The sequence below is a fragment of the Pygocentrus nattereri genome, chromosome 23 (assembly GCF_015220715.1).
Source record: "Pygocentrus nattereri isolate fPygNat1 chromosome 23, fPygNat1.pri, whole genome shotgun sequence".
NCBI lineage: Eukaryota > Metazoa > Chordata > Actinopteri > Characiformes > Serrasalmidae > Pygocentrus > Pygocentrus nattereri.
Window position 1 is genome coordinate 31,484,935 of NC_051233.1, and position 18,545 is coordinate 31,503,479.

The following is an 18,545-nucleotide window of genomic DNA, read 5'->3' on the forward strand; positions in this document are numbered from 1 at the left end:
GCAGTGAGCACACTTGCCCGGAGCGGTGGGCAGCCCAATCCACAGCACCCAGGGAGCAATTGGGGGTTAGGTGTCTTGCTCGAGGGCACTTCAGTCATGGACTGTCGGCCGAGGGGATCAAACCGGCGACATTCCCCCTCCTGGTTAACCACCCTACACTACACTAATAAGAGTCCTAGGGCAAGACTCCCAACACCACCCTGGCCTACCTGTGTAAAACAACCAAACTGTAAGTCGCTCTGGATAAGAGATTCTGCCAAATGCCATAAATATTGTGTGTTTATTTTGAGGCAGAGCAGCATTTCCGTGTCTGCAGTGGCAAAATTCACCCAGAACAAAGACACAAAACAACCGCCAAACATATAAAAAGCAGGTGTTTTATTTTCCAGTAAAGGACGACGTTTACAACTTGACATTAAAGGGAAGCTCCACTCAGGGAAGCTCCACTCAGTCGGCCTAATCAGGTTAATGTTGTTCTTGCAGGCGAACAGTAAACATGTACTGAGTTTATGCAAATGACCAATAAATGACCAATATATTTGGCCATATTTCTCTCCTCTTGATATAAAGTGGGCGGTCCTAATCTTGGGTAGCACTTCCATAAGCACTCTCCTGACCAATCACAAGGCTGCGGCTCTGGCCCCGCCCACACAAACGTTTCAGAGCTGGAGAAACTAAAGCAAACGCAACCCAAAGCGAGCAAGCTTGACCGCCTGTCTGTAGCTGCCCGTCGCCCGTTCACTCGTTTATCCATCCATCATCTGTTCATCCATTCCTTCATGCAAGTGTCGCATCATTCGTCTGTGATGTTTCTCGTCCAGTTAGCGTCACAGGAAAGCTGGATTTAGCTCTGTATGAGGGGCGGAGGCGGCTAGGAGTGTTGGAGAGAGCTGTCAATCAAGCTGCTTATTAGCCACGCCCACACAGTTCTCAGACAAGTCTGCTAAGCAGTTCTTAAGTGATGCTTCATCATATTTTTATCCTATATTTTTCATTCAAGCTTGAAAATACTCAAGTTTAGTTATAATACAACGATTTTTGTTTACAAACATCAGGCAGACCTGTTCACAGTGGTGGTGATGGGAACCAGACTTCCCCCTCTAAAAGCTCCTCACAGAAAGTTCCTACATGAGCTGGTTCTGAATTCACTGCCTGATGACTGAGACGCTGTTTTATGAGAGTTTAGAGAACTTCAACTCCATTCATGGTGGAGGGAGACATGCAGGGCGCTGTGCGGCAAAATAGTCCCCAAAGAAAACTCATTATTCCAGATTTTTCACTGTTTTCCATCATCAACATTCCATATAAACTCAGGAGACTCGTGTAGGTTCTCTGGTGGTTCTGGATGGTAAATAAAGTGTCTATATCTGTGTTGTAGTCATGGCGACGCCTGGTTCCCATCACCATCACTGTAAAGACGTCTGAACCGTTTCACACCAAACTGCTCTGAATCTCTCTGATCTCACACACTGAATTATGTAGAAAATTTGAAAAACTGGTGGAGTTCCCCTTTAATGATCACTCCAAACTCCAGGCTGTAAACTGATAAACACATGATTTGTGTACAACATTCCAGTCTGTATGGTTTATGTACATCTCTCTCTCTCTCTGTGTGTGTGTGTGTGTCTCTCTCTCTCTCTCTCTCTCTCTCTCTCTCTCTCCCTGTATCTCTCTCTCTCTCTCCGTCTCTCTCTGTATCTCTCTCTCTCTGTGTGTGTGTGTGTGTGTGTGTGTGTCTCTCTCTCTCTCTCTCTCTCACTGTCTCTCTCTCCGTCTCTCTCTGTGTGTCTCTCTCTCTCTCTGTCTCTCTCCCCTTCTCCCTCTCTCTCTGTATCTCTCTCTCTCTCTTTCTCTGTGGAAAGTCCTGAAGGCACAGCCAAGCATGAGGTGCGGTCAGTGGACGGCGCTGCAGTCCACAGGCTTGTGTTTGAGATAGTTTAAGAGTCTAGGAGGCACATCCAGACAGTCTATAGCCTGAATCCTGTTCACCTGTTTCAGGTGTCGACGGATCACCAGCCTGCACTGAGACACCAACGACCTGGGACAACCTGAGAGAGCGAGAGAGAGAGAGAGAGAGAGAGAGAGAGAGAGAGAGAGAGAGAGAGAGAGAGAGAGAGAGAGAGGGAGAGAGAGAAAAAGAGGGAGGGAGAGAGAGAGAAAGAGGGAGAGAGAGAGAGAGAGAAAGAGGGAGAGAGAGAGAGAAAAAGAGGGAGGGAGAGAGAGGGAGAGAGAGAGAGAGAGAGAGAGAGGGAGAGAGAGAGAAAAAAAGGGAAAGAGAGAGAGAGAGGGAGGGAGGGCGAGAAAGGGAGAGACAGAGAGAGAGAGAGAGAGACGGAGGGAGACGGAGAGACAGCGAGATAGAGGAAGGGAGAGACAGAGAGAGACAGAGACAGAGGGAGGGTGAGAGAAAGACAGAAACAGAGGGAGAGAGGGAGAGAGAGAGGGGGGGGGGGGGGCGAGAGAGGGAGAGGGAGAGAGAGAGAGGGTGAGAGAGAGACAGAAACAGAGGGAGAGAAGAGGGGTGAGAGGAGAGAGAGGAGTGAAAGAAGAGAGGAGAGGAAGATTGAAGGAGGGAAAGAGGTGAAGGGGAGAGAAAGAGAGAGAAAGATAATTAAGAAGGAAGCATTTAAAATGTATTATTACTGTTTAATAACATAATATTGGGAAAAAGCCTTTTATCTTTTATTTCTTCTTCTGTACTTCCTCTGTTTGTCTAATTTCTCTCATTCTTTCCTTTTACTTTTTCCACATTACTTTCCCCTGAAGCCCCGCCCCCCCATTACCTCTCTCTCTCAGCAGCAGTTCCAGGGCCTCGTTCTGTTTGGTGCTCTTCTCTATGATCAGTGTAGGTAAGTAGACGTTGGCTCCGAACTCGATCAGCAGTCGGATGAACTCCACGCTGCAGCCGTGTCTGAGGCACATCTCCAGCACCGTCTTCCTCGTCGGCACCGCCCGGCTGGACGCTTTGTCCTCGGGCCAGTTGTAGTTGGGGTCAGCCCCGTACAGCAGCAGGATCCTGAAACAGTCCAGGTGACCGTAGACGGCCGCCAGGTAGAGCGGCCCGCTGCACACGGTCACGCCGGACGTCCACAGCATGACTTTTGACCTGGCGTTGACCTCGGCGCCGTGCCGCAGGAGCTGGAGGAGGATTTCCGCGTCCCCCTCGCGGGCGGCCGTCAGCACAGGGGAGCTGCTGTTCCGGAGGTTTCCGTTTGGGTCGGCGCCGGCACGGAGCAGAGCCAGAACACAGCCGAGGTATCGTCCACAAACGGCGGAGAACAGCGGCGTCTGAGCCTTCACGTCTATGCTGTCCACCTCCGCACCGTGGGCCAGCAGCAGCTGCAGACAGCGCAGGTGACCTGAACACATACAGGTTAAATACTTTATCAGGTTCCGTCAGAGGCGGGAAGCTCACTACACAAATCTTTATGTGCAAACCTCACTTCCGAAAAAAGCAGAAAAAACGCACACAAAACAAAGCAAAATGTTGATCCATCTATATTTAAACAAAAAACCTCACAAATATGACATTTAATCGTCGATCAACTGTTATTTTTTGTAAATATTCTGAAGCTGAATGTGCTAAAGACACTTTATTAAATAAACACTGTCCGTTGCTGCATCCAAACAGTTAAGACTGTACCATGCACAGCAGAAGTCATCCATCAGCAACGTCCAGAAACACTGCCGACTTCTCTGGGCTTTTCTTTTAACTTTACCAGTGTAAAGCTCAAAATCCAGGGACCGTCCTGGTGTTCCTGTCTGTGTCTGTCATGTCTGTCGCTGCATCCAAAAATACAAGTCTGTACTACACACATCAACAACGTAAAGAAACGCTGCCGACTTCTCTGGGCCCAAGCTCATACGAAATGGACTGATGTTCAGGGAAACAACTTCTGTAGTCTGACAAGTCAGACTGCTTACGGAAATAACAGACGTCATGTTCTGTAGGTCAAAGGACTGTCTGGATTGTTACCAGCATAAAGTTTAAAATCCAGCGTCTGTCCAGCGGTGTTAAGGGATAACCTGTACATCTGTGACAACACTGAACACATTTTTGGAGCAACATGTCGTCGCTGTCAAAACAAAAACAAATATCTCCAAAATGGTAACTTTACAGAAGAGGGCAAAAACACATTAATTTTAATGCAAGTTAATGTAAAGAGGTTTTAATTGATTTTGGGACATTTCTACTGGTCCATTCACCATAACAAAATCCACAGAACATAAAGGAGAACTGCCGTGTTCAAATAACACAGACAAATAAAAATCAACAAAAATGGAGATGTATGTTTTTTTTGGCCAGTGATATTAAGCTGCCTTCTAGACGCCGTCTTTTTCAAGTCCATGCTTATTTTTACTTTAAATATTCTGCACGTTTGAACAGCATGGCTGTTCGTTTAACATGCTGTTACAATCAAGACCCCCAAAATAAACAATGGGAGAACACATTCATGCCCATTCAAAACAGTTTTTATTTATTAAAAACTCGCTATATGGGTCATATAATTAGAATAAATGTCAATTTTGTTAGTTTTCAATTTTATGATGTAGGATAAGATTCACTGTGTCACGACTGGCCCCTCCCAGTCCTGGCCATGTGTTTGGTTTAGCCCATGTGCGTTTATTTTGGTTTAGCCCCCTCTTTTCATGACTCCGCCCCTGATTGTCTCTACCTGTTTTCCACCTGTCCCTCGTTTTTCATGTGTATTTAAGACCTGTGTTTGCCCCTTGTCTTTACTGGTCTTTGTTTGCGTTATCTGCTGTTGTTTGTACTGATCTATGTACTGTTGCTTGTTCTGTTGGATTCTGGCGCCTGTCATGTCTGCCCCCCGATCTATCCGTGTTGGCTCTAAGACCCTGGACTGTTATGACTATGACCCTGGATTTGCCCTTAATAAATCTCGCTTATCTCCACATATGCGTCCGCCTCCCCGCTCCCCGTTACACGCTGATGCTGGATGGTTCTGGACCACAAACGCCACTCCAACTCATCCCAAAGGTAGTGCATGGACCTCCATCACTCCGGAGAAGTGGATGGGGGATGTAGACCCCTCTAGCCCACGCCTGGCATTGGGCATGACGACCTCAGGCTCACACGGCTTCTCCAGAGCGCCACAAGCTGTTCAGTCTACGTAAGAAAAAATCAGTACCTTTAGAGGCGGCCATGCGTAAAGGTGTGCTGGGAACGCCCCAGCCGCTGCGCTGGTTGATGCACTTCCTGTAGCGCTCCTGTGACAGCAGCTCCTCCAGCAGGAGGTGGTCATCGTTAGCCACGGCGCGGTTCAGTTCCAAGCTCTCAGCGGCGTGTTCGTCCTCCTCCGCAGGACGCAGCTGCAGCATGGACCTCACCTGGAGAAACGAACAAGATAACAGCAGCAATAATGAGATTATGAGAGGTGGTGCTGATGGGAACCAGGGGTTGCCATGACTACAAGGCAGATATAGACATTTTACACGAGTATTCTGAGTTTATATGGAATGTTGACGATGGGAAAATAGTGGAAAATCTGGAACAATCAGTTTTCTTTGGGGACTTTTTTGCCTTACAGCGCCCTGCACGTTACGTATCCCTCCACCATGGATGGAGTTTACGGCCAAAATCTTCTCAAAATCGTCATAAAACAGCGATTCGAGTGATTTTCATGTTTAGAAATACGAAAAACTGTAAGCGCATTGATTTTTATTCAGTTTTCGTCACTAAATTACTAAAAACTAATTTTGCTCTCTTTGTCATGTCAGTGGTCTACAAGCACGGATGACATACACCGTATTTCCACGACTGAAACGTGACAATTTACGACGATAATGAAATGCAGTGCCATGTGACCCAGCCCTGTTCTCCACACTCACAAAGCCAAGAACGGTTCTTGTCTAGGATGGCTCACAGAACCGTGTAGCTACGTGAAACTTTCTGAAAACGGTTCTATATAGCACCAAAAAAAAAAAGCTCTTTATTGTTACAAGCTTGACATCGTCACAATAGCAGAGCCTTTTTTGGTGCTAGATAGCACCACATATAACATTCTCCATCAATGTGAAGCACACTTCACCACACAAAGAACATCTTACGCATGAAATGGATCCACACAGAACCATCGCCTTTACTGAAGAACCCCTGAAGAAGTGCACTGGATTCAACTCAGCCTGGTGGCTTTGTCATGATCAAATTGTCCACTCTTAAAAAATGGTTCTCCAAGGGTTCTTTAGTAAAGGGAATGGTTACAATTACAAACATGACTTCTATTTAGAACCAATCCATGCTTACACGGTGAAATGGTTCTTCAAATTGATGGAGAATGTGTGTATATGGTCCTATATAGTGTCTTTTTGGTTTTATGGTTCTATAGATCACCAAAAAGGTTCTTATTTTTTAGTTTAAGTTTGACATCACAACAATAGCAGAACCCTTTCTGGTGTCATATAGAGCCAAACAGAACCGATTCACCGTTCAAAGAACCATTTAAGCATGCAAATGGTCAAATTAAGAACTCGTGCTTCTTAAGAGAACCAATGCCTTCACTAAAGAACCACTTTTTTTAAATGTAGGCTGAAACCAAATGAGGATCTCCGCTGATTTGGTGCCAACCAGTCTTGAAAAGTGGTTCAAATTCTGAAAATAAACATTTTATTTGTTATTAAAAGCCTCTAAAATTTCACTAAGCTTAATACGAAACCCACATATCTATACTGTTAGCCAGGCAGCTAATTAAACGAAGCTAAGATTAGCTTGTAATTCGAATATCCCGGTCCACCTTAAATGCGGCAGCCGTTACAGCGCGGCGCTTCAGGCGGCAGAACGGTTTTGCTGCAGCATTAAAGGTGGAACGGGAAGTTCGAATACGAAGCCGGGGAACAGGAAACAAGAGGCCCAGGAGTGAAAATTGTTCAGGTTTTAGACTCACTTTCATGACATTAATCCTCCTAAAACCGAGAAGCGTCAATCTGTTGCTTAAAGATGAAAACGTTGCAGAATTTACCGCTAAAGTTGCTCATCCGATGTAAACAAGAGCGGCTAGTTAGCGACTGCAGACTTTTATGTGCTCGTAATTCACTTCCAAAAGTGGTGGACACCAAATTAAAAGCATTAAGACCTGAAACTTATGCCGAAAATGCCCAATAAACGGAGTTTTATAAGATATTTTTGTTATTTATATCTCGTTGGCTTCTCTCAAGGACACTCACCGGCTAGCAGCAGCTGGAACCTTTCCGATTGGCCAAAGTCCGTCACGTGGTAAGACTTTTATTTTGCTTAATAAAACCTGCAACTCAGGAGGCTCAAAAAATGGGTGGATTTAATAAATAAATAAACAAACAAATAAATCAATGACGCACGTATATAAAACATTTTTAAAAATATTTATTGACTAAAATCATGTGAAAAAATGGTGCAAATTTTTTTAAATGAAACAAAATTACAACTTTTAAGGACATGCATAAAATATATTTTTTTAAAAATCATAAAAATTTATAAGAGCAAAAATAGTAAATGTAAATGTTTGGTTTATTTGATGTAAAATAGAAAAAGATACGTTTTTTTTTTAAAAAGCAGTGCAAAATAAAGCATTCATCATTCACAGAAGTGCACAGTAAAAATACGAAAATATATTTTTTTGCAAAAATGAAAATGATTCCCCCCCAAAAAAAAAAAAAAAAAAAAACATTTTAGAACATTTCACATTTTCTGTCCTGGCAATTGCTCTACATTTTAAAATCAAGCATACAAATAAAAGCACACATTAATTAACTGGCTTTTTTCCAACCCAGAGTTTTCATGGTTCAGAGTCTCTTTACAAACATTACAAGTAAGCAAAATTACAAGGCATATAAACCCACAGGAAGCTGTGACATTCCCAGGCCCCAAATCCTTCGTAAAATAAAATACACTTTTTCTGGTTCCAATAAATCATGATCAAAAAAAAAAAAAAAAAAAACCCCACAAAACACACACACACACGGACCTGCTGACACTATAAACACTCGCATTTCACACTACAGAGAAACATCCAGTGTTCAGGCACAGTAGGTTCACTCTGAATGACATACCAAGCTTTATGAAGGACCTTCGGCACTTATAACTACAACAGATCAGGCAGACCATCACCACACACCACCACCACGTCAGTGTTACTGCACTGCTGAGAATGAACCACCACCCAAACAGTACCTGCTCTGTGAGGGTCCATGGGGGTCCTGACCACTGAAGAACAGGGTAACAGAGTATCAGAGAAACAGATGGACTGCAGTCTGTAACTGTAGAACTACAGAGTGCAGCTATACGGTCAGTGGAGCTGATAAAGTGGACAGTGAGCGTAGAAACAAGGAGGTGGTCATGATGTTCTGCCTGGTTGGTGTTTTATGAATAAAAGGTTATATTTTGTGCTTCAATGCAGAATCTTTCAATAAAAAACTGCAATATGTCTAAGAATCGATTATTTTTTCCCACCCTTATTACGGATTTGCTTGGATTTCACGGAAATGTTTTAAGAGGACCCCGGGATCAGATTCCCAATCACCACAGGAAATGAATCCAAGAACTATTTCTAAAAAAGCCCGTAAAGATCTACGTATACAATCAAATTACCCATGTACTCCTCAGTATCTACTGCTATGAGGCTGGACAAGCCGATAAAAACCCCATTCAACCCAATGACGGTTCTTCAAAGGTTCTTTAACCAAGAAATTTGGTTCTATATAGTCAAAAAACCCTTTACATGATCAAACCATTATTTGCATCATTAAATGGCTCTTCAGATCGACGGAGAACGTGTTATAAATTGTTCTATACAGAACCTTTCTGAAAAGGGTTCTGTACAGCACCAAAAAAGTTCTACCGTTACAATGTGAAGTCTACAAAAATAGAAGAACCCTTTCGGTGGTATAGAGAACCTGTTCTATATTTAACCATACAGAACACATTCTCCATCCATCTGAAGAACCCTTAAATGATGCAAAGAACCCGTTAATCATGCAAAGTGTTCTTTGAGTGTTCATGGTTGTTCATAAAAATCTTCTTTACTAAAGAACCCTTGAAGAACCATATTTTCTAAGAGTGGAAATAACTAAACTCGGTCTGTTCTACAGTTTCTCATTAGACTGAATGAATAACCGACTCTAAATGTAGGTATTGTGATATAAACCGAGTCCGTTCTACAGTTTCTCATTAGGCTGAATGAATAACAGACTCTAAATGTAGGTATTGTGATATAAACCGAGTCGGTTCTACAGTTTCTCATTAGGCTGAATGAATAACCGACTCTAAATGTAGGTATTGTGATATAAACCGAGTCCGTTCTACAGTTTCTCATTAGACTGAATGAATAACCGACTCTAAATGTAGGTATTGTGATATAAACCGAGTCGGTTCTACAGTTTCTCATTAGGCTGAATCAATAACCGGCTCTAAATGTAGGTATTGTGATATAAACCGAGTCTGTTCTACAGTTTCTCATTAGACTGAATGAATAACCGACTCTAAATGTAGGTATTGTGATATAAACCGAGTCTGTTCTAGTTTCTCATTAGGCTGAATGAATAACAGACTCTAAATGTAGGTATTGTGATATAAACCGAGTCCGTTCTACAGTTTCTCATTAGGCTGAATGAATAACCGACTCTAAATGTAGGTATTGTGATATAAACCGAGTCTGTTCTACAGTTTCTCATTAGGCTGAATGAATAACCGACTCTAAATGTAGGTATTGTGATATAAACCGAGTCCGTTCTACAGTTTCTCATTAGACTGAATGAATAACCGACTCTAAATGTAGGTATTGTGATATAAACCGAGTCTGTTCTACAGTTTCTCATTAGGCTGAATGAATAACCGACTCTAAATGTAGGTATTGTGATATAAACCGAGTCTGTTCTACAGTTTCTCATTAGGCTGAATGAATAACCGGCTCTAAATGTAGGTATTGTGATATAAACCGAGTCTGTTCTACAGTTTCTCATTAGGCTGAATGAATAACCGGCTCTAAATGTAGGTATTGTTATATAAACCGAGTCAGTTCTACAGTTTCTCATTAGGCTGAATGAATAACCGACTCTAAATGTAGGTATTGTGATATAAACCGAGTCTGTTCTACAGTTTCTCGTTAGGCTGAATGAATAACCGGCTCTAAATGTAGGTATTGTGATATAAACCGAGTCTGTTCTACAGTTTCTCGTTAGACTGAATGAATAACCGGCTCTAAATGTAGGTATTGTGATATAAACCGAGTCCGTTCTACAGTTTCTCATTAGACTGAATGAATAACCGACTCTAAATGTAGGTATTGTGATATAAACCGAGTCCGTTCTACAGTTTCTCATTAGACTGAATGAATAACCGACTCTAAATGTAGGTATTGTGATATAAACCGAGTCCGTTCTACAGTTTCTCATTAGACTGAATGAATAACCGACTCTAAATGTAGGTATTGTGATATAAACCGAGTCCGTTCTACAGTTTCTCATTAGGCTGAATGAATAACCGACTCTAAATGTAGGTATTGTGATATAAACCGAGTCCGTTCTACAGTTTCTCATTAGGCTGAATGAATAACCGGCTCTAAATGTAGGTATTGTGATATAAACCGAGTCCGTTCTACAGTTTCTCATTAGGCTGAATGAATAACCGACTCTAAATGTAGGTATTGTGATATAAACCGAGTCCGTTCTACAGTTTCTCGTTAGACTGAATGAATAACCGACTCTAAATGTAGGTATTGTGATATAAACCGAGTCTGTTCTACAGTTTCTCATTAGACTGAATGAATAACCGACTCTAAATGTAGGTATTGTGATATAAACCGAGTCCGTTCTACAGTTTCTCATTAGGCTGAATGAATAACCGACTCTAAATGTAGGTATTGTGATATAAACCGAGTCCGTTCTACAGTTTCTCATTAGACTGAATGAATAACCGACTCTAAATGTAGGTATTGTGATATAAACCGAGTCCGTTCTACAGTTTCTCGTTAGGCTGAATGAATAACCGGCTCTAAATGTAGGTATTGTGATATAAACCGAGTCTGTTCTACAGTTTCTCGTTAGATTTGATGAGATTTTTTTTTACCAGAGTTCTGTAAATGTCTAAGTTTGTCCAACCTGGCAACAGTATTTACAAAGGAACATGTTTGTGGGCGGGGTTTGGAAGAGTCAATCTGCTGCCTTCTTGCAGCAAAGTGCTCCTAATTTAAATAAACATTAAAATATTTGCATATTGCAATTTTACACGTCCCTTTTTCTCCATTTAGCCTGAGAACACAGCAGTAAAAAGCCCTTTTAGTCCATGTAGCTGAATTTTTAAGCGTTTCCCTTCAACACAAACAGTGAAAACTGTGTAAAGTAAATATTCAAATAAAATAACAGCAGAAAGTGCAGCGATTATGTGACGTTTGCAGTACTTTTCCCAGCTTTTGTTCCTTTTAAATTCCCATAATTTAAAAAAAAAATTGATGATTTGGGGTGTCTTTGCTAAATTATTGCTTTGCATACAGTAAATATTAACATGATTTATGTTAAATGGTAAAAGCAACAGTAATAGATCAATATAAATGGATACACAATCTTGTGCAAAAGTTTGGGCACCCCCGTCAAAGCTTCCTAGATTTTCTTCTCCGTTTTTTTCTTTTAACAGTGAATCACATATCGCAGCTCATCATCGTCGTACACCGCACGACTAACCCGCTCCAGGGCCGGTTCAGTTCGGGGTTTCAGCTCTTGGAACAATCAGGGCCGAGCTTCTGACCAAATGGGAGCGAGGCCTTCAGAGTGAGGTCACCTTTCAGCTTTCTTTGTTTTATATTACAAATAAAATCAAAACATTACTAGACGAACGGCACAGCCGTCACTTAGCAACCCCTCACGGACGCGGACGTTTCACCTCTGCATTTAACCCATCCTACAGCGAAACACCACACACACTAGGGGGCAGTGAGCACACTTGCCCAGAGCGGTGAGCATCCCTATCCGCAGCACCCAGGGATTGGTGTATTGAGTTTTACTCCACTTGACGTCGTGCCTAACACCACCCTTCCCCGTGATAAAACCGCAGTAACCCACAGCTTCTCGCACTAAGCCCACTCTACTTTCTGAGCATTTAGCTCTGGTGCTATAAAAGATGCGCAGTAATTTTCAGTACTGAAATAAAAACAATATAAAATAAATCTCAGTAAGTAATTGTGGAAAAATAATGAATTTTAGTATTTATTTTGGGAAATATAGTTCAACGTCTACACAAGAGGCTGCAGTTGGCACTCCAGCTGCACTTTTTCCGCATCTTTGAGAGGGAGGAAACCCCCACCAGCAGGAGCACACGTACAGTTGGAAGCCAAGGTCAGGCCCGGCATCATTCAATGTATTTAATTCATACGCACCTTTTCAAATCTAATCAATTAACTCTACATTTAAAGAAAACACATGGACAAAATATCCGAAATGACACGGAAACACGTCTGTCGCGCAAAAGTTTCTCGCGTGAGCTTCTGTGTTCGCACAGGATTCATCTCTCCAAGGACCAGCAACAGCCCTGCTGAGAGCGTCACGTGACGTGATGCCAACAACACGGACGCCTCAGAGACGACGGCAGGTGAGGAGCTCTGGTCATTTCACGGTGTGCAAGTTCCCTGAAGCTTACACTCTGAACAAATGACGGTTCTTCAGGGATTCTTCCATAAAGAAAACGGTTCTATATAGAACCATGAACACTCCAGAATCCAGAACCGTTTAATATGGGGACTTTCTCTGAGGAGCCTTTAGAGGTGGACGTCTGGTTCCTATCACCACCACTGTGAACGGTTCTGACTCGGTTTCGGGGTAACACTCGGTTTGGATGGTCCACTGTAGATGCTTTGTAGATACTCAGTATGTCGCTGTTGTCGGAACAAAACCTCGTATCTCTGAAACGGTCACTTTACAGGAGAAGGAAAAAACCTGCTTTACTTTTAATGGAAGTCAATGCAACCGGAATTTTTTCCAAGTCATTTTAGGCCGTTTCTTTTAGTCCATTCATCAGGAAATTTACACACAATGTAAAAAACGACAGGCGTTTTCAAACTGTGCAAAAAACTGTTCAGACAACAGCGATGTGCTACGTACGGTTCTCTATAGAACTTTGAAAAGGGTTCTGTATAGCACCAAGGGTGTGTCTACGATTATAATCTCTCCCTTGTAACCATAGAAGAACCCTTTTTGGTGCTATATGGAACCACACAGAGCAATTCTCCAACAATCTGAAGAACCATTTCAGAGCGCAAAGATCTCTGTAATCATGCAAACGATTATTTAAGTGTTCATGGTTCTATACAGAACAATTTTCTTTACTAAAGAACCCTTGAAGAACCATCAGTAAGTGTGTAGCAATGTGATCCAGGCCTTGCACATCATGCTCTACTGACCTTTAGGGTTTGGGCCATAAACTCCATCCATGGCGGAGGGATACGTCACATGCAGGGCGCCATGCGGAAAAATAGTCCCCAAAGAAAACTGATCATTCCAGATTTTCCGCTGTTTTCCATCATCAACATTCCCTATAAGCTCAGAAGGCTCATGTAGGTTTCTCTGGGGGTTTTGATGGTAAATATAATGTCTATATCTGTGTTGTAGTCATGGCGACGCCTGGTTCCCATCACCACCGCTGTAAAGACGTCTGAACCCCTTCACACCAAACCCTCTGAATGGCTCTGTTTACACCTCACACTGGATTATACAAAGAATTTGGAAATATTGGTGGAATGTGAAGCTGGAAAGTCTAAATGAAAGTAAGTTGCCAAATCAGCAGGTAAACTGACCAGAGGTGCCCAAACCTCTGCATAAGGCAGTAAATGGATTTGATCAGCGGAGCACTGAAGTCAGAGAACGTTCTCTGGCAGCACCCAAAGTCTTTTAGTGATGCGGTTTTGTTTAATCGCTCTGCGGTCAGTGGAAAAAAAGGTTCTAGGTCTTTTAATTTCACTTCCTATCGACAGACTCACTAACAAGCAGGGTTCCCATGACCCTCCTGCAGTTTCCCTGATTTCAAAATGTTATTTACATCATAAGAAAAGCAGAAATGATTAATATGATCCCGGTTTCGGGATGTTTGTTTGTTTGTTTGTTTGTGGCAGAAAAACATTCTCAACATCAATATTGGCTTGAGTTGTGGAGTTGGGCTGTTTTCAACTTTGTTCTGGCAGAACATGAGGAAATTACCTCCCTTTGGTCCAAATGCTGCGTTTTGTTACCAGGGAGACTCAGGAGGATCCCTGCACCTCCTCCTCGGAATTCTGGGTTACCATAGAAACAGGTTTGTCCTTCGCAGCCTGCGGTTGCGCTTCTTCCCGATTGGACGGTTCCACCTCTGCTCCGTCACCGTTGGTCAAAGAGGTACAGCCTCCGTTTGACTGGTCTAAGGAAGCGGTGGGCGGGGCTTCGGGCCTAGCACTGTGACCAGGAGGCGAGCTGATTGGTCCGTCTGGATGTGGGAGGACCCCATCAGCGACAGCCAGCTGCTGATTGGTGGAGTTCAAGAGGAAATGATGTAATAAAGCCACAAATGATGGCTTTTACCATCACCATTGATGTTACAGGTTAAAGTAGTAATAATAGTAATAATAATAATAATAATAATAATAATAATAATACTATTAAACTATTTGATAATCATAATACTTCATGACAGACTGTATAATAACACTATTTATACTCGAACATGAACTGAAATCTTCATGGTGCTTAGGTTTTGGCAAATCTCATGTTCTGTTGACTTTCTTAGAGTAAATAAGCGAAAACGACGTCTACAGAGACACTTTTAATACACAACTGCAGTTTATTTACTGAACTTAACGCACTGGGGGGAACAGAAAACACAAAAAATGTGTAATAGTTATGGCACATTCTATATATATATATAAATAAATAAACACTGCCACAGATTAAAAACAGTGTTAACTTCGTCTTTTAATTATTTAATTAATTATACCCTTTTTTATTTATCTATTTATCTTTTTTAATTTTTTTTATCTATTTATTAAGTTACTCTGTTGCTGTAAATTGAATGGCTTATTGATTAATCGTTTTTATTTATTACTACACTGATTATTGTTTTCAGTCCCCGTTTTGGCTCGGCTACACTGTAAATCAGGGTCTCCCTCCGTGGACTGTAGTTTTAATAAAGCTTGACCGACAACAATCATAATACCCGAATTATTATTAGTGGCTGTTCTTGTTATTACTATTTACAGTGCTCTCCACAAATGTTGGCACCCCTAGTAATCATGAGCAAAATAAGCTGTAAAATCTAAATTTCTGATCCTTTTTAAACGTCTAATTTAAATTATTAACATAATTCTGACATTTATTTCAGGTATGATGATTGAATGAAAAAACATTTTCATAATAAATATTTTTCTTAAATCTGTGTGCCACAATTATTGGCACCCCTAGAAATGTTTATTTTATATACATACATACATATACATATACATATATAGCTAGAACAAAGCCTCTGTTGTCAAGAACCAACAAACTCGAGTGCCGACAGTTTGGTCAACGTTACTGAGGCTCTCAGTGGAACCGTGTTCTGAGACCAAAATAGAGATTTTTGGCAACAGACGCCAGAGAGGATCTTGGTGTGGACACAGACGGCTGTGCACAAAAACCCCCCGTCCCCACAGTGAAGCACCGGGCTGGACCTGTAATATCGATATTAGATTCGTCTACTACTGACAACTGTGGCACATAGATTTGAGGAAAATATTCATTCGTGAAGAGATTTAAGTTTTTTTTTCTTTCAAGCACGGCACATATTTAGAATAACAGATCAAAAGGATAAAAGGGTGCCAATACTTATGGAGGCCACTGCATGTATAGCTTTGGCTATTAGATTTGAATTATTTAGTCATTTTAATATTTAATGTACCGTAATGATATCCCCGTATCAACGACGTATTTCTATATATATTAAAACTACATATCCCAGAATTCCACTTACTCTCTGTAGTTCAGTCATCGTCCTCTCCTCCTGCGTCTGTTGGTGGGTGAGAGTGAGGAGTGTGTCCAGGACAGACTGCTTGGGGTGCATTCCTTTGTCATAGCGGTTATACATCCCACACCAGAACCTGCACGAGCACAAACAAACCGGCCGGCAACGGTGGGGTGAGCACAAACAAGCACGGTCAGCGCAGAACCCCTCGCCCCCTCCGCTCGGCCCCGCCCCTCGCCCCCACCGCTCGGCCCCGCCCCTTGCCCCTACCGTTCAAACCCTACCGCTCGGCCCCGCCCCTTGCCCCTACCGTTCAAACCCTACCGCTCGGCCCCGCCCCTTGCCCCTACCGCTCGGCCCCGCCCCTTGCCCCTACCGCTCGGCCCCGCCCCTTGCCCCTTGCCCCTACCGTTCAAACCCTACCGCTCAGCCCCGCCCCTCCCCCCTCGGCCCCACCGTTCAAACCCTACCGCTCGGCCCCACCCCTTGGCCCCACCGTTCAAACCCTACCGCTCGGCTCCGCCCCTTGGCCCCACCGTTCAAACCCTACCGCTCGGCCCCGCCCCTCGGCCCCACCGTTCAAACCCTACCGCTCGGCCCCGCCCCTCGGCCCCACCGTTCAAACCCTACCGCTCGGCCCCGCCCCTCGGCCCCACCGTTCAAACCCTACCGCTCGGCCCCGCCCCTCGGCCCCACCGTTCAAACCCTACCGCTCGGCCCCGCCCCTCGGCCCCACCGTTCAAACCCTACCGCTCGGCCCCGCCCCTCGGCCCCACCGTTCAAACCCTACCGCTTGCCCCTACCGCTCGGCCCCGCCCCTCGCCCCTACCGCTCGGCCCCGCCCCTCGGCCCCACCGTTCAAACCCTACCGCTCGCCCCTACCGCTCGGCCCCACCCCTCGCCCCTACCGCTCGGCCCCGCCCCTACCGCTCGGCCCCGCCCCTCGGCCCCACTGTTCAAACCCTACCGCTCGCCTCTACCGCTCAGCCCCGCCCCTCACCCCTACCGCTCGGCCCCACCGTTCAAACCCTACCGCTCTGCCCCGCCCTTCGGCCCCGCCCCTTGCCCCTAACGCTCGGCCCCACCATGGTGTTTAGTTTAATGTCGTTTCAGTGTTTTATGGTGCTTTTGTCTACAAGCATAAAAAGTCGCTAGTAGCATCCTAAAGTCTCTTTAGTCTATTTAGCTAACTTTCCCGTTCCACCTTAAATAGTTCGCCAGTTCTGATGTCTGAAGCGCCAGAATGGAACTGCCGCACCATTTAAGGTGGAACGGGAGAATTCGAACAAGAATCTGGAGAATCTCTTTCAGCTTCATATCACTGAAGAATTAGGGGGGGTGGGTGATAATAAATAACTGCCCCCCTCTTTGAAGGCGTATGATGCCCTAAATGTAACTAAAGCCCAGCAGTGAGGAGCTGAACTTTCCCCTCCTCTGCTGTCCCTGCAGACGGGCAGGGTCGCCTACAGAGCGGCGCTAGTAGCTGTTAATGAAGTGATGCTCTTTTATTAGAGGGTCTCATTTCAGAGGAAGATCTCAACCACTGCCCTGTAGCTCAGTAACAAGGGGCAACGCTCGAAAACAAGGGGTATGAAAAAAACGAGAAATGGGATTGGGCTTAAATTTATTCCGGACTTCTGAACAGCAGTGTATGTACGTGCACTCATACTTGAAGTGCAGCGGCAGCGTGCTGGGTCTGAGGACGCTGTTGTGAGCGGAGCGTCTGTACAGAGGGTTGCGGAACTCGTCCTGATGTTGCAGCAGAAACGGCCAGAGAGAAAACGTCTTCTCCTTCAGCCTGAGGAGACAGTGACAAAGCAAGAGCTCAGCAAACGGCCACAGTTTGACCGCTTCATCCCGGATGTCTCCCAAGACTCATCTGCTAAACTCTTCGGAATTGCATTATTCAGTGTATGAGATGTAAAAAAGGAGGATTCAGAGCGGTTTGCTGTGAAGTAGTTCAAACGTCTTTACAGTGGTGGTGATGGGAACCAGGCGTCGCCATGACTACAACACAGATATAGACATTATTTACTATCCAGAACCACCAGAGAACCTACACGAGTCTCCTGAGCTTATATGGAATGTTGATGATGGAAAACAGTGGAAAATCTGGAATAATGAGTTTTCTTTGGGGACTATTTTGCCGCACAGCGCCCTGCATGTCTCCCTCCACCATGAATGGAGTTGAAGTTCTCTAAACTCTCATAAAACAGCGTCTCAGTCATCAGGCAGTGAATTCAGAACCAGTTCATGTAGGAACTTTCTGTGAGGAGCTTTTAGAGGGACGTCTGGTTCCTATCACCTCCACTGTAAACAGGTCGGACTCAGTCCGTTTCTCCAGAACGGAGCGTTTCACGCCAAACCGCTTTGGAAACATATATTACGTATATGATGGACAAATGTTGTAAAAATCAGCCATTTTATTGGATTGTACAGCAGAACAGTACAGTCAGCATCTGCTCTATAAATAAATATGACTTGATTCTAAGGAAAAGAGTAGCACTGGTATCGTATCGGTACACAGCATCGTCTTTGCACTAGTCGGAGGACTTTAATGAGCAGCTAACGAGCAGCTCAGCAGAGCAGCTGATCTAAC

At 43.9% G+C, this 18,545-nt stretch overlaps 1 protein-coding gene across 5 annotated transcripts in view; it reads right to left on the reverse strand.

The window, feature by feature from the left end:
* Positions 1 to 358: 358 nt before the first annotated feature.
* The window catches only part of LOC108444279 (myotubularin-related protein 8-like), a 36,927-nt gene continuing 18,740 nt past the window's right edge, over positions 359 to 18,545 (reverse strand). The window contains exons 12-18 of one of the 5 annotated variants that reach the window (XM_037533667.1): positions 17,616 to 17,744; positions 15,956 to 16,082; positions 14,259 to 14,474; positions 5,154 to 5,352; positions 2,784 to 3,359; positions 1,990 to 2,048; positions 359 to 871 (exon numbers count right to left, since the gene is read on the reverse strand). In XM_037533667.1, coding sequence (XP_037389564.1) covers positions 845 to 871; positions 1,990 to 2,048; positions 2,784 to 3,359; positions 5,154 to 5,352; positions 14,259 to 14,474; positions 15,956 to 16,082; positions 17,616 to 17,744 — 1,333 coding nt within the window. In that variant the 3' untranslated portion in view covers positions 359 to 844. Of the gene's footprint in view, positions 872 to 1,741; positions 2,049 to 2,783; positions 3,360 to 5,153; positions 5,353 to 6,905; positions 7,135 to 7,185; positions 7,242 to 14,258; positions 14,475 to 15,955; positions 16,083 to 17,615; positions 17,745 to 18,545 lie in introns of those variants that run through there. The other 4 variants (XM_017725362.2, XM_017725365.2, XM_037533668.1 and 1 more) reach the window with 4 other exon arrangements.